The sequence below is a fragment of the Schistocerca piceifrons genome, chromosome 2 (assembly GCF_021461385.2).
Source record: "Schistocerca piceifrons isolate TAMUIC-IGC-003096 chromosome 2, iqSchPice1.1, whole genome shotgun sequence".
In the NCBI taxonomy this organism is placed as follows: Eukaryota; Metazoa; Arthropoda; class Insecta; order Orthoptera; family Acrididae; genus Schistocerca; species Schistocerca piceifrons.
In genome coordinates, this window is record NC_060139.1 from 203,399,225 (window position 1) to 203,411,871 (window position 12,647).

At 39.3% G+C, this 12,647-nt stretch overlaps 1 protein-coding gene across 1 annotated transcript in view; it reads left to right on the forward strand.

The window, feature by feature from the left end:
• LOC124774910 (adenylyl cyclase 78C-like) overlaps positions 1-12,647 on the forward strand; it is a 723,787-nt gene that overhangs the window by 529,076 nt on the left and 182,064 nt on the right. Inside the window, exon 6 of the mRNA XM_047249584.1 lies at positions 6,075-6,224. Coding sequence (XP_047105540.1) covers positions 6,075-6,224 — 150 coding nt within the window. The remainder of the gene's footprint in view (positions 1-6,074; positions 6,225-12,647) is intronic.

A 12,647-nucleotide genomic window follows, 5' to 3' on the forward strand; every position in this document is an offset into this window, starting at 1 on the left:
TGGCCCCAAATGGTATGGGCTCTGTTTACATGGCATGGGCTGAGTCCTATGGTCCAACTGCACCGATCATTGACTGGACACCATTTGCAGCCATTCATGGACGGAATTTTTGTGGACGACAATGAGCCATGTCATCGGCCACAATTGTTTGCGATTGGTTTGGAGAACATTCTGGACTATTCAAAAGACTGATTTGGCTACCCAGATCACCCAACATGAATTCCATCGATCATTTGTGGGACATAATCGAGAGGTCCGTTTGTGCACAAAATCCTGCACTACCAACACTTTTCCAATTGTGGACGGCTATAGAGGCAGCATGGACAATATGTCTTCAGGGGACTTCCAACGACTTGTTAAGTCCACACCACGTCTAGTTGCTGCAGTACGCATGGCAATAGGAGGTTCGAAGTTCGACACGATTTTAGAAAGTAAACCTAGTCTTTTGTCACCTCAATGCATACTGGTTACCAGGAAAAGTGTGTTACCATTCACTGCCAGAGGAGTTCGAAGATCTCCTGAGAGACTTCTTGCCTAAAGTGACACTGCATTTACATGTTTGGCTTCATTCCATGGCTCTCAGGAGGCAATGTGAGAAAAGAGCGAATTGGATTTCTCTAGAGTGATATTTTCAGTAACCAAGCTGCTTGCATGGAAGATGTCTTTCTCTTTCAGACACATCATGAACTCACAGTACTTCTAAGATTCTACCACAGATTGATGCCAAAGATGTTGGACAGTGGTTTTGTGAGCTATTTTCCTAGTAGACGGATGGGACCTGTGCTTCCTTCCAACCACTGGACTCTTCTTTTTTTTTCGGGAATCTGTGGTGCGGTTAACGGATGTGGTAACACCGAATTCCATATAGAATCTGACAGAGGTTCCACCTGATCCTCACACCTTATTCGGCTTTAGTGATTCCAGCTGTTTCTCGAGCCCAGTGACAGTATACCAGTATCGTCGTTTTGCAAAGATTCGAGAATTAGAAGAGGTGATAAATCAAACGCAAATTCAGTATAGCATCTGATAAGGATGGCTACCATTGGATATTGTATTCAATTCCTTTTGCGCTCTCATCATACTATGAATCTCGTAGCCCCCCTTAAAAACGTTTCACGCTCTCCCATTGATCCTGTTTTGAAACGATGCAGACAGAGCATTAGATTTAAGCTTCTAGTATTGCGATTATTTTGTAGCAGACATACGTCGTGGAATAAGCGTGTGAAAATATGTTTCACTGTAAAATGGAGTAATGCACATATTAAATTATTTTTAACCAAAATGTTGACATGGGTGATTGATACGTTAAGGCGTAAGTTTATGCGATGGATATTAACTCGCATGTGCTGGTGTCCTAAAAAAGCCATTGATGTTGTCTTCGTGAAGAAGATGTTCAGGTTGTATTGACTGGCTATTTTACTTGAATTTAAAACAGATTATTCACGGTCATTTTCACACTAATTACTTAGCCGTTAGCAAAAAAGCGATGTACTAATATCCACGCTGTTGATGCTGAAATGTTTTATTGTCTCTACGCATATTTTACTTACATCGTCGACATTTATACTAAAAAGAGTAGTTGAAAGGGAACACCCTTGTATAGCTCCTTGCTTTATTTCAGCCATGCTATGTTTGCTGCCCTCTATTTTTCTTTTTATTTTTGTTGCTTTATTCCTATATAAACCCTGTACAGCTCTTACCAGATGAGATGAGTCCCTGTTTCTTAAAATTTCTCACAGCTTGTTTCAATTTACTTTAGCAAACGCCTTTTTGTAGTCAATGAAGGCAAGAAAAGTTGGTATATTGAATTCACTGTGTTTTTCTATTTGTTGTGTCACAGTCAAGATACAATCTGAGCGTGATTCTATTGCGCAAAACATGTTGGGCAACTGATAGTGTAGTTTCAGCGATTGCCGATAGTCATTTTATTAAAATTCTAGCATACAATTTGTAACATACATTTAGCCGCATAATACCGCTGTAGTTCTAACATTCCTGTCTATTTACTTACTTATAAACTGGGCGTATCTGGACTACAACCACTTTGTGAGCACTTGACCTTAAAATCTAGAGTTCTTATTTTTTGCTATATTTGATATATATTCTATCAGTTCTCAATTGATTTTATCTCGTCCTGGAGTCTTCCTGTTCTTGCTATAAGTTTTTCCATCCTGTAGTTTCTCCATCGTTATTGTGTCCCCATTACTATCTGCTTCAGTCAGATCTAATGTGATGTATTGCACAACTGCCCAGAGTGTTTGTAGTATTTTACAACCAATTAGTTTCAAATTTTTGTTTATTTCTAGGTTTTAGATACTGTGTTTATTTCTAGGTTGTCCTTATCTTATTCGTTTAAATGCTTCGTTATGTTGTATGCTTTGTGTTGTCTTCCTCTTACACTGTGTTCGATATCTGTGATATTGTTTCCCAATTATAGTGTATTAATTGCCTGACTTCTGTTTACTAGAGCCGATTTTCTTTTATAACCTAATATCAGATATGGTCACCTGGGGAATTTAAAATTTTTAAGTCGGTCTATTTCTCGTCTTCAATTAGACTAACTATTTAATCATTCTAGTGCTGCAGACGCCTTTTGAAAAAACTTGTCTGTTTTGTGCCAGGTGCTTCTGTTGCTTCGTTAGTTTGTGCTTCCTTTATTATGTTATCCAATTTTAAATGTAAACTTATGTAATCTTCAAGCCTTTTCTGGTACAGTAAGCGGATGCTCTCTTCTTGGAGTAAATGTACTCTAAATGTTGTTTCAGTTTTATTTTGTTTCTGTTTAGAAGCTACCTTCCCTCTTTCAAGTAGTTTTATTTCTGAGAGTGACAAGAAAGTGTTTGCAGACACATCTGGACCTCTGAATACTCTGGTGTCTTGCACCAGAAGCCAAGACTTTTTATTTGTGATTGAAATTGATAAACATAACATAGGGGAAGTTAATATATTTAAATATTTAGAGTGGGGTATTACGTATGGGGAAAATAATGCTATGCAAAATAAATCAGACCTGTTCAACTATTTCTGTGGAGTAAAACGCAGAACTTTGGAAAAGAAAGACCTCAGAGATACTCTACTGAAATTCTGCACTGCTCTATGGATGTGAAATCTGGACCTTTAAAACGTGAAATAAAAAGAGAGTAGAAACTTGTCAAACGAACTTCCTCAAATACCTGTTGGACATATTTTGATCAAAAAAAAGAAAAAAAGACGACATTAGAGCTGAAATGAGTACGCAAATCATAACGGATATAATAAAACTGTTACAATTAAGATGAAAAGAACACATAACGCCAGACGTAAGAAACACTAAAACAGTAAAATGGTGTGAACAAAGGGGCAAAACAGCCTTAGGAATACCAGTCTAGAGATGGACTGACAAATTTTGAAAAAGATGGAATGGACCAAAAGGTCCAAACCCTGATGTAGATGCTGATGTATAAAATGGATACCGTTAGAAAATCTTTAACGTTTCATAAGCTTTCGTGACAATAAAAGTTGATAATGTAGCATGTTCTGGTCGATCATCAACACAATGCGTCTTCCCAGTGAGTGTAATGTGTTTCATGCCGAACACTGTGCGATTCTTAGATTAGACGTGAACTGGGGCTGACATTCTTGAACTGCACCGATTCCGTCAGTTCTTTGCAGGCTGTCTAGCATGTGTACCCAGCGGATAAAACAGTCCAGAATGTCCAGGGCGCCCTTCTCCAGTTGTGTAGACAGGGTAAGGAAGCGTCATTCAGTTCGAGTACCGGGACACGCTGGAATGAGGTAGCCGACACGCATTCACCCTAGTCAGCGTGCTGTCCCTCTGCATGATATAATGTCATTGCTGTGAAGGTCAGTAGTACGTCCTTCGGAGGAAGAGTCGCTAAACGCGATTGATGACAAGTTGAGACATAAAAAAAGGGACTATAAGGCCGTGGTGCATCTCCTTTCGGCTAGCTAAACGTTGTGATACTTGTAGTGTACTGGTTACAGTTCGTCACATTTTAACCGAGTATATTTTGTATTATGTCAGCAGAGTAGAAGACAGTTTATTAACAGACCTGACCTCAGTTTTAAATTACCATGAGAAGGCTGAGGCACAGGGTTCATGATTTTGTATTGTGTGTAACCTTCTACGTAAACTAAATGCAAGAGATTTTAGTGTATGCAAAGGATGTATGGCTTTTCCAGTTACTCTATAAGTGATCAGATAAACACCATTTCGGGACCCGCTGTGTCGTGTCTTTTTTATTTGACAGTCGTATTTCAATAAGAGACCTAAGTCACCGAAAGTAATAGCAGTTGTCGCTTTTGTGCACTGAAGTACGACTAAGTGTGATAATTTGATAAAGAGTGGAGAAAAGCAAATGTGATCTGATCTAGCCTTTATTGTACTTTATAAATTTTAATTACATCTGTCTCATAATGAATTTCTAAGGGCGGTGATAACCATCACGTTGAGCGCCGTATACAAGCAATTACAACAATCGATTTTCAACAAACTTCAGAAAATATCGGGCCTATACTGGCACAAAATCACTGATTATATCTGATCGTATTCCACGAAAATTTAACTACGACGCTGTCAACGCATTTATTCACAGACGCTTGGGGCAATAATTGTCCTCTGTTTGTGTTCCTCAATTTGATTGGAAGATAACAAAGGTGGAAACTGTTGGAGATATGATTCGACCTGCTTTCTTTTTCTATCATCACAGATTATGAGACCTTGTTTCTGCCAATACGATTCGATCCGGAGAAGACACTTATTGCAGTCTCTGTGCACAGCTATTGCGTATCGATACAGATGCAAAGACATACTCGTATATGTCTGTTTCGATGGATTACAAAAGAAGCCCGCAGTTTGCGACAGCTTTATACGTTGGCGAGGGTGGAGTGCGGCCCATATATTTCTGTTAGGGGAATTAAGTATGTTTTTTTGTTTTTATTTCATTTGTTTTATACAACTTTTCAACGAGTTCTTATGTTTTCTATTAAATTTCATAACATTCGTCTGTTTAAGGCAGGTCTTGAAAAGACGTGAGTGATATATTACATCAGGCTCAAAAATGCTGTGTGATTATCTCACTTTCGGTGCGCTAACAGAAATTCAATCTGTCGGTGCATCGTCACGCTAAGAATCTCGCCATGTTCCCATGTTCCCACTTTCTTTCCTTCCCTATCGCCAGCTGAAATACATACCTCTGTATCCATCCAAGGAGATGTGAATTTGTGGACTGCTTATATGTAAACACTTTAGCTTCTGTAAAGCTATAAGGGTTTAAATCTTGCAACATAAGTTTCGTATCCCGCCGGAATTAGTACTTTTTACTAGCCGTTTTCGTTAACAGTAATGTTTTCAGAATTCCATGTTCATATAGTGCCTTCATACAGATGCGGTCGTAATATTTCAAAAGCGCATTTCCACACAATCCCAGTATAAACAAAATGGCATCAGTCCCATATGCCACTACCTCAATCTTACATTTCACGTTAAATATGAAAGTGAATCTGATGGGAGTTATTTCGAATATAATGATCATCCTAAGCTATTGAATGAAAGACAAATATACCAACACTTATCGATACCTATGTTGTATTCTTGGACTAGCACATAAAATAAACTTGGTTTGTGGATGTAATACTTTAGTTCGAAGCTGGGGAAGGCGTGTCATTACAATTCAAACGGTATTCAAGATAAATTTTTGTATTCCGTAAGTTATAATAAATACTTGTACATGCTTCCTTATGTCACTATTGGAAGTTTGCTATACCTTCATCGACAAAAAGACACATGCTTTAGGCAGTTTTATTGCTACTTTTTAACCAATACTGAAACTATATTTGCCTCCAAACACATAATATCATCTACGACCCGTCAGCTGTGCAGATGAATAAATGACATTTCTTTTACCATTTTAATTCCGCTGACTTGTTTTATGATAAAAATTGTTAACAATTATCTCTTTTCCAGTGCAATTTCGTAACAGATAGATATAATGGTTGAGAATAAAATCTTATTTCGCACACCTGTTGTCAATAATAATATATTTATGCTGAGCATTGTTTTTAAACTTTTTCAGTGCTACCGGATTTCGTAGCGAAGGAGATGATCAGAGACATCTCCAAAGAAGAGGAGAAAGGGTCTTTCGTACCAAATCAGTTCCATAAGATCTACATCCATCGATATGAAGACGTGAGCATCCTCTTTGCTGACATCAAAGGATTCACAGGTAAGAGAGCGCACGTATCTGAATGGCGTACGTTTAGCCTATCAAATGTTTGCACCCAGGAGATCGTGGAGAACAGTAATAATGTATGAGGTGAAGATGCGGTGAGTCGGCGCGGCCATTTGGAAGCACTTTTGATAACCTTTCTTAAGTCTTGACCACACTCTTTATTTTTCCAGCAACCTTATGCATTTCGACTTTCCGTCATTTTGAAAGGCAGTGTTATGTCAGTAATACAAAACTTCTCATTAGATACATTGTATCACGTCAACACTCCCGATCACGAGACAAGTGCAAACTGCTACAAAGAGAAAATTTTGGAAGCCACTTTGCTTAATCTCTGCAGTTATGACTTGACTCAACATGACCACTTCCGGACTAAATCAGTATCTTACAACAATATTTAAATAAAGAAATATCATAAAAATTTGGTTACCATCAGATTATTCACAATACTTGTAAGCATAGTTGGTTCATAAATAAATAAGCCAGCATTCCTGCACAAGTGTGCTCACAATAAATGATTGTCGTTAAATATTATTTAAACAATTATTTGTACATTCTTGACAGGCGCGTCTTTTGGTTCTCTTTCCAGTTGTGGCGTGCGTTAACACATGCGACAGACCACTTTTACATAAGCACAGATTTTTAATAGCATCTGCAGTCATCATTTAAATAAACGTAACTGCCAAAATAGTAAACTGTTCGTTAAATAACTACACAAGTATGACATTGTGAGCAGTTGATGCTGTGTTCATTTGCTCTGTAAATGTAGGAAATACCATGTTCTGACAAAAATTTGTATAATTAAAAAGGTATAAAAGATGTCGTAAATCAGTAAATAAAATAGGTACAGATACGTACGTAGCTTTCAGGGATAACAGCTATAGTGTAATTCTATCATCTGAGGTATCGTATGCTGAAACCACAAGAAGGATTTAAAAGTTGTTGATTTAGATAGAGGTTCATTGTGTAAATGTTTATTCACTGTGAAATATTAACTTCTGTAGTTTTAAAGATTTTGAAATATTGTTGTGTCACTGGATGAACCTAATTTTTCTGGGATGGCCGATGTATTTGCATTACTATTTGGTTGTAAATTATTATAGAGCCTCAGAGAGCCGTAAGAAGCCATCTTTCAGCTCGTCTGACACTCCGACATTTCTTGGAGATTGTCTCCTGCTAAAGACCATGCGAGCGACAGTCGTCCAAATTCCAAGCGACGGGATTTAGATTAGATTTACTTTCATTCCAATTGATCCGTAGTGAGGAGGTCCTCCAGGATGTAGAACATATCAGAAAAACAATAATACATGACAAATATTTACAACTCAAACAAATAAGCTAATGTACCATTCCACAGGTCCCAAGTGGAATGATCGTCATTTTTTTAATGAAACACTATATGAAAGATTCATTTTAAAAACACTAATGCACTGAATTTAAAATAAAAAAGTTTTTTTTATTTATAAGGTAATAAACATGTAATAGGATTACTATAATTCTTATTTACAATGAACACATTACTGCACTGAAATGGTACAAAAGTTAGATTGTACTTCTATATGTTACACACGCACAAATCAATTGCTTCTACTGAATTTCATTGGTTGTTAAGCTTTTTACGGCTGTTGGCAAGTTATTGAAAATGTGTGTTTCTGAATAATGCACACCTTTTTGTACAAGAGTAAGTGATTTTAAATCCTTGTGAAGATTTTTCTTATTTCTAGTATTTATTCCATGAATTGAGCTGTTGGTTTGAAAAAGTGATATACTTTAATGACAAAGTTCATTAAAGAATAAATATATTGGGAAGCAGTAGTTAGTATCCCTAGTTCCCTAAACGGGCTTACCCGTTTCCAGTGACACTGCTAATCTTTGTACTTGGATTCGCCCATACTGGTTACCCAGCCGGAAACCGGGACTGCTCCGGCGTGCCCAGAGACCTGTGTACGCTGGTTTCCAGCCGTACAACCAATTCATCTCTCCTCAGTACTAGGTCTAGGTGGATGATTAACTCACCCCCATATTCGTAGCGTTACATTCTCTAAAAGACTCAACTGCTCGCTACTATGCCTCAAATAAGAAAGCCCCAATGCTGCACAACAGACCGGCGAGCAAACGAACCACAGAAAACTTAAACACAGAATCATGGATCTTATTTACTACTCGTGCAGTGCGCTCCTTCATCTTTGTTCGAGCAGGGTAAAGGTGAATTATTTACAATGGCAGAAAACATTTGAAAACCTTACATTTGGAAATGGTGTTGCAGGAGAGAAGTCTAATTGAAATGGAAGAAATTCAAGCGGAGTAGTGGAGGGTAATAAGCACTCTAGCAAAGACAGACTTCCTACATGTGTTTCAAAATTGACAGAAACGTTGCGATAGGGTGAAGTCCCTCCCAGTAGGACAACTTTGGATATGATGCACAAGAATAAGATCTACTTAAGACGTAACAGTTTTAATTACTGCCTCTCGGGAACCAAATCGTGAGAGTATTTGTGTTGCACATTCGCTGCTTCGCATTCATAGTGCCTTCGGTAGGCATTTACACGCCGAACACGCTGTAACCTAGGGCATATTTTATATGTTGCGAGAGCGCTTCCCACCGTGCACAGAAGATTAGATGGATAGATCAAGTAAGTAATGAGGAGGGAGTGAATAGGATCGGAGAGACAAGAAGTTTGTGACACAACTTGACTAGAAGAAGCGATCGGTTGATAGGAAACACTCAGAGACATCGGTGGATCACCAGTTTAATTCTGGAGGAAAGTGTGGAAGGTAAAAATCGTAGAGGGAGACCAAGAGATGAATACAGTAAGCACGTAAGAATGTAGGTTGCCTTAGTTATTTAGAGATGAAGAGGCTTGCATAGGATAGATGGTATGGAGAGCTGCATCAAACCTGTCTTCACACTAAAGACCACAACAACAACTTATCTCGGGTATTTTTGGACGCCACATCGTACGTATCAGTGAAGGGGTATAGCTCCTATAGATCAGGAAAATGTTACTCTGTGCGTGGTGGGAAGGACACTGTGCAACAGATAAAATATGCCACTCCGTTACAGCGTGTTTGGCATGTTAATGCCTGCCGAAGGCACGATGAATACGAAGCAGCGAATGTCGACGCCGCTTGGTTTCATTTCCTGAGAAGATACGCCAGTTCTGCTCGCAGACTCGTGGCGTTTGGGGGAACGAACTGCAGTCGTGCTTCTGGGAACCTCCAAGAAACCGACACTCAATTTCCTGCGCAACACACGCTTGCTTATTAACGGCCGCTCGTTATTCCAGTACGCAGACGCGCAGAGAGAATTCGCTTCAAGAATACTGGACGTCTGCCACTTGCTTGCCACAAAAACCAGAGCCACTGTGAAATACATGGCTCTTGGCCGTTAAAACTACAACACCTTGACGTATAGCAAATAACGAAATTCCATTTACCGAACGTGTACAGTATAATAGGAACAATACTTAACTTAATTTGTACGTGATTTGGGGCATAAAGATTGCAAAATTTAATATGTAGAGTTGTCACCTCTGGTAGCCGCATAGGCTCTAACACAGCTGGACATAGAGTCGAAAAGAGATTGGAAAACAGTTACGTGTGCGTCATTCCATGCTGCTTGAACTCCCACACTTAAGCGGAAACAACTTACTTAGCATGTCACTGTTTATACTTTCACTCATTAGATAGTACAAGCCTTAAATAATAATATATCGTCAGCTGGCATTTTTTGTGCTCTGTCCTAGAAAAGCTCAAGTTTTATGGAACTGATGGCTTTACTCACAGCTGATATGAATCATACTTGACGAAGAGAATACAAGAGGTTGTACTGCATAATTCACAGAATATCGGAAAGGTAGAAAATTTTAGTAACTGGAGATAAACCGCAAAGGGAATCCACATGGTTCAATTTTGGGTCCTCTCCTATTCCTTATGTATGTGAATGACCTTCCACTTAAGATTCAACAAGCAAAATTGGTACTTTTTACAGACAATACTAGTGTTATAATAAAGCGTATTATAGAGAAAGCAACAAAAGTGTTGGTAAATGATATTTCGCAAATAATTATTAAGCACCTCTCTGAAAATGGTCTCTCCCTAAATTTTGAAAAGAAAAAACATTAAATTCACTTCGCTAGAACAAATAGCGTCAAAGCAACAAGTGATGTAGCACATGAACATAAGTCAGCAAATAGGGTAGAAAACTCCAAATTTTTGGGTGTACATACTGATGAAATCTTGAACTGGAAGAAGCATAGTACTGAGCTTCTCAAACAATTCAGTTCAGATACTTTTGGCTCTTCGTGTAGTTGCTAATCTAGGAAGCAAACATATCAGCCTATTGATATATTTTCCATATTTTCAGTGAAGAACGTATTATAGAAAGATTTTCTGGGCCAACTCCTCACTTACAAAGTATGGATTGCACAAAAGCGAGTAATAAGAATAATACGTTCTGTTCACCCACAGACGTCATGTACGTACCCCTCTGAGGAGCTAGTCTTTTAAGTGCGCCATCACCATTTGAGGAGAATGGTGATGTCTATACCTACAATACCAGAGTGAAAAATAACCTTTATTGTCCATTGTTAAAACTGTCAGAGGCGCAAAAAATTTTTGTGATTTGCCCAGTAAATTATAATGTCCGGCAGGTAGCGAAGCAAGCTTTAAATCTAATTTAAAATCATTTTTCCTGGACAACTCCCTTTGTTTCTTTGATGAATTTATACTCAAAAACTGACAGCCAGCAAAAAAAGTGTAGTAGCATTAGTACGACTAAGATTAATAACGTTTTTATTAATGTTAACACTTACCATGGAAACATATGCTGTAAACTGACTCGATCCACATCATTTCAATTATACATTGAAGCGCCAAATAAACTGGTATAGGCATGCATATCCAAATAGAAAGATATGTAAATAGGCAGAATATGGCGCTGCGGTTGACAAAGCCTATATAAAATAATAAGTTTCTGGCGCATTTGTTAGATCGGTTAGTGGTGCTACAATGGTAGGTTATCAAGATTTGAGTGAGTTTGACCCAGGTGTTACAGTCGGTGCACGAGCGATGGCACACAGTATCTCTGAGGTAACGATGAAATGGGAATTTTCCCGTACGACGATTTCACAAGTGTACTGTGAATATCAAGAATCCCGTAAAACATTAACTCAGATATCACTGAGACCGGAAAAAGATCCTGTAAGAATGGGACCAACGACGACTGAAGAGAATCGTTCAACGTAACAAAGTGCAACCCTTCCGCAAATTGCTGCAGATTTCAATGCTGGGACATCAACAAGTGTCAGCGTGCAAACCATTCAACGAAACATCATCCATATGGGCTTTCGGAGCCGAAGGTCCACTCTTGTACCCTTGATGACTGCACGACACAAAGCTTTACGCCTCGCCTGGGCCCGTCAACATCGACATTGGGCTGTTGATGAGTGGAAACATGTCGCCTGGTCGGAAGAGTCTCGTTTCAAACTGTATCGAGCGGGTGGACGTGTACATGTATGGAGACAACCTCTTGAATCCATGGACCCTGCATGTCAGCAGGGGACTGTTCAAGCTGGTGGAGGCTCTGTGGTTGTGTGGGGCATGTGCAGTTCAAGTGATATTGGACCCCTGACACGTTTAGATACGACTCTGATAGGTGACACTTACGTAAGCATCCTGTCTGATCACCTGCATCCATTCGTGTCCATTGTGCATTCCGACGGACTTGGGCACTTCCAACAGGATAATGCGACACCCCACACATCCATAATTGCTACAGAGTGGCTCCATAAACACTATTTTGATTTCAAACACTTCCGCTGGCCACAAAAGTTCCCAGATATGAACATTATAGCGCATATCTGGGATGCCCTGCAACGTGCTCTTCAGATGAGATCTCCACCCCCTCGTACTTTTACGGATTTATAGACAGCCCTGCAGGATACATGGTGTCAGTTCCCTCCAGCACTACTTCAGACATTAGTCGAGTCCATGCCACGTCGCGTTGTGGCACCTCTGCGTGCTCGCGGTGGCCCTACACGATATTAGGCAGGTGTATCAGTTTCTTTGGTTCTTCAGTGTAGAATCGTTCAAATGATATATGGAACATGTATCTAGCTACGCTAGAGTTCGTCAGTCATAGTAGCTGATGGCCAATGGTGCACCAGTGTAATGGATGTCAACATGTTTTTAGTGTGTGAGAGGTCTGGAGAAGGTGCTTGTCGTGTGTGAAATGTCTGGAAAATGTACTGACCCAGGCAACACTCGAATAACCTCTGTATCGAGGTACGTCAGACCAACACAGGCAACATGCTGTTATATTGGAGACCTCAAAGGTAGGGCACAGCCACCGGTCTCAACACGTCGTAAATGTAAGGGCTGCTATCCAAATAACCGGATGTGTGAGGCAGAGGTGATCAT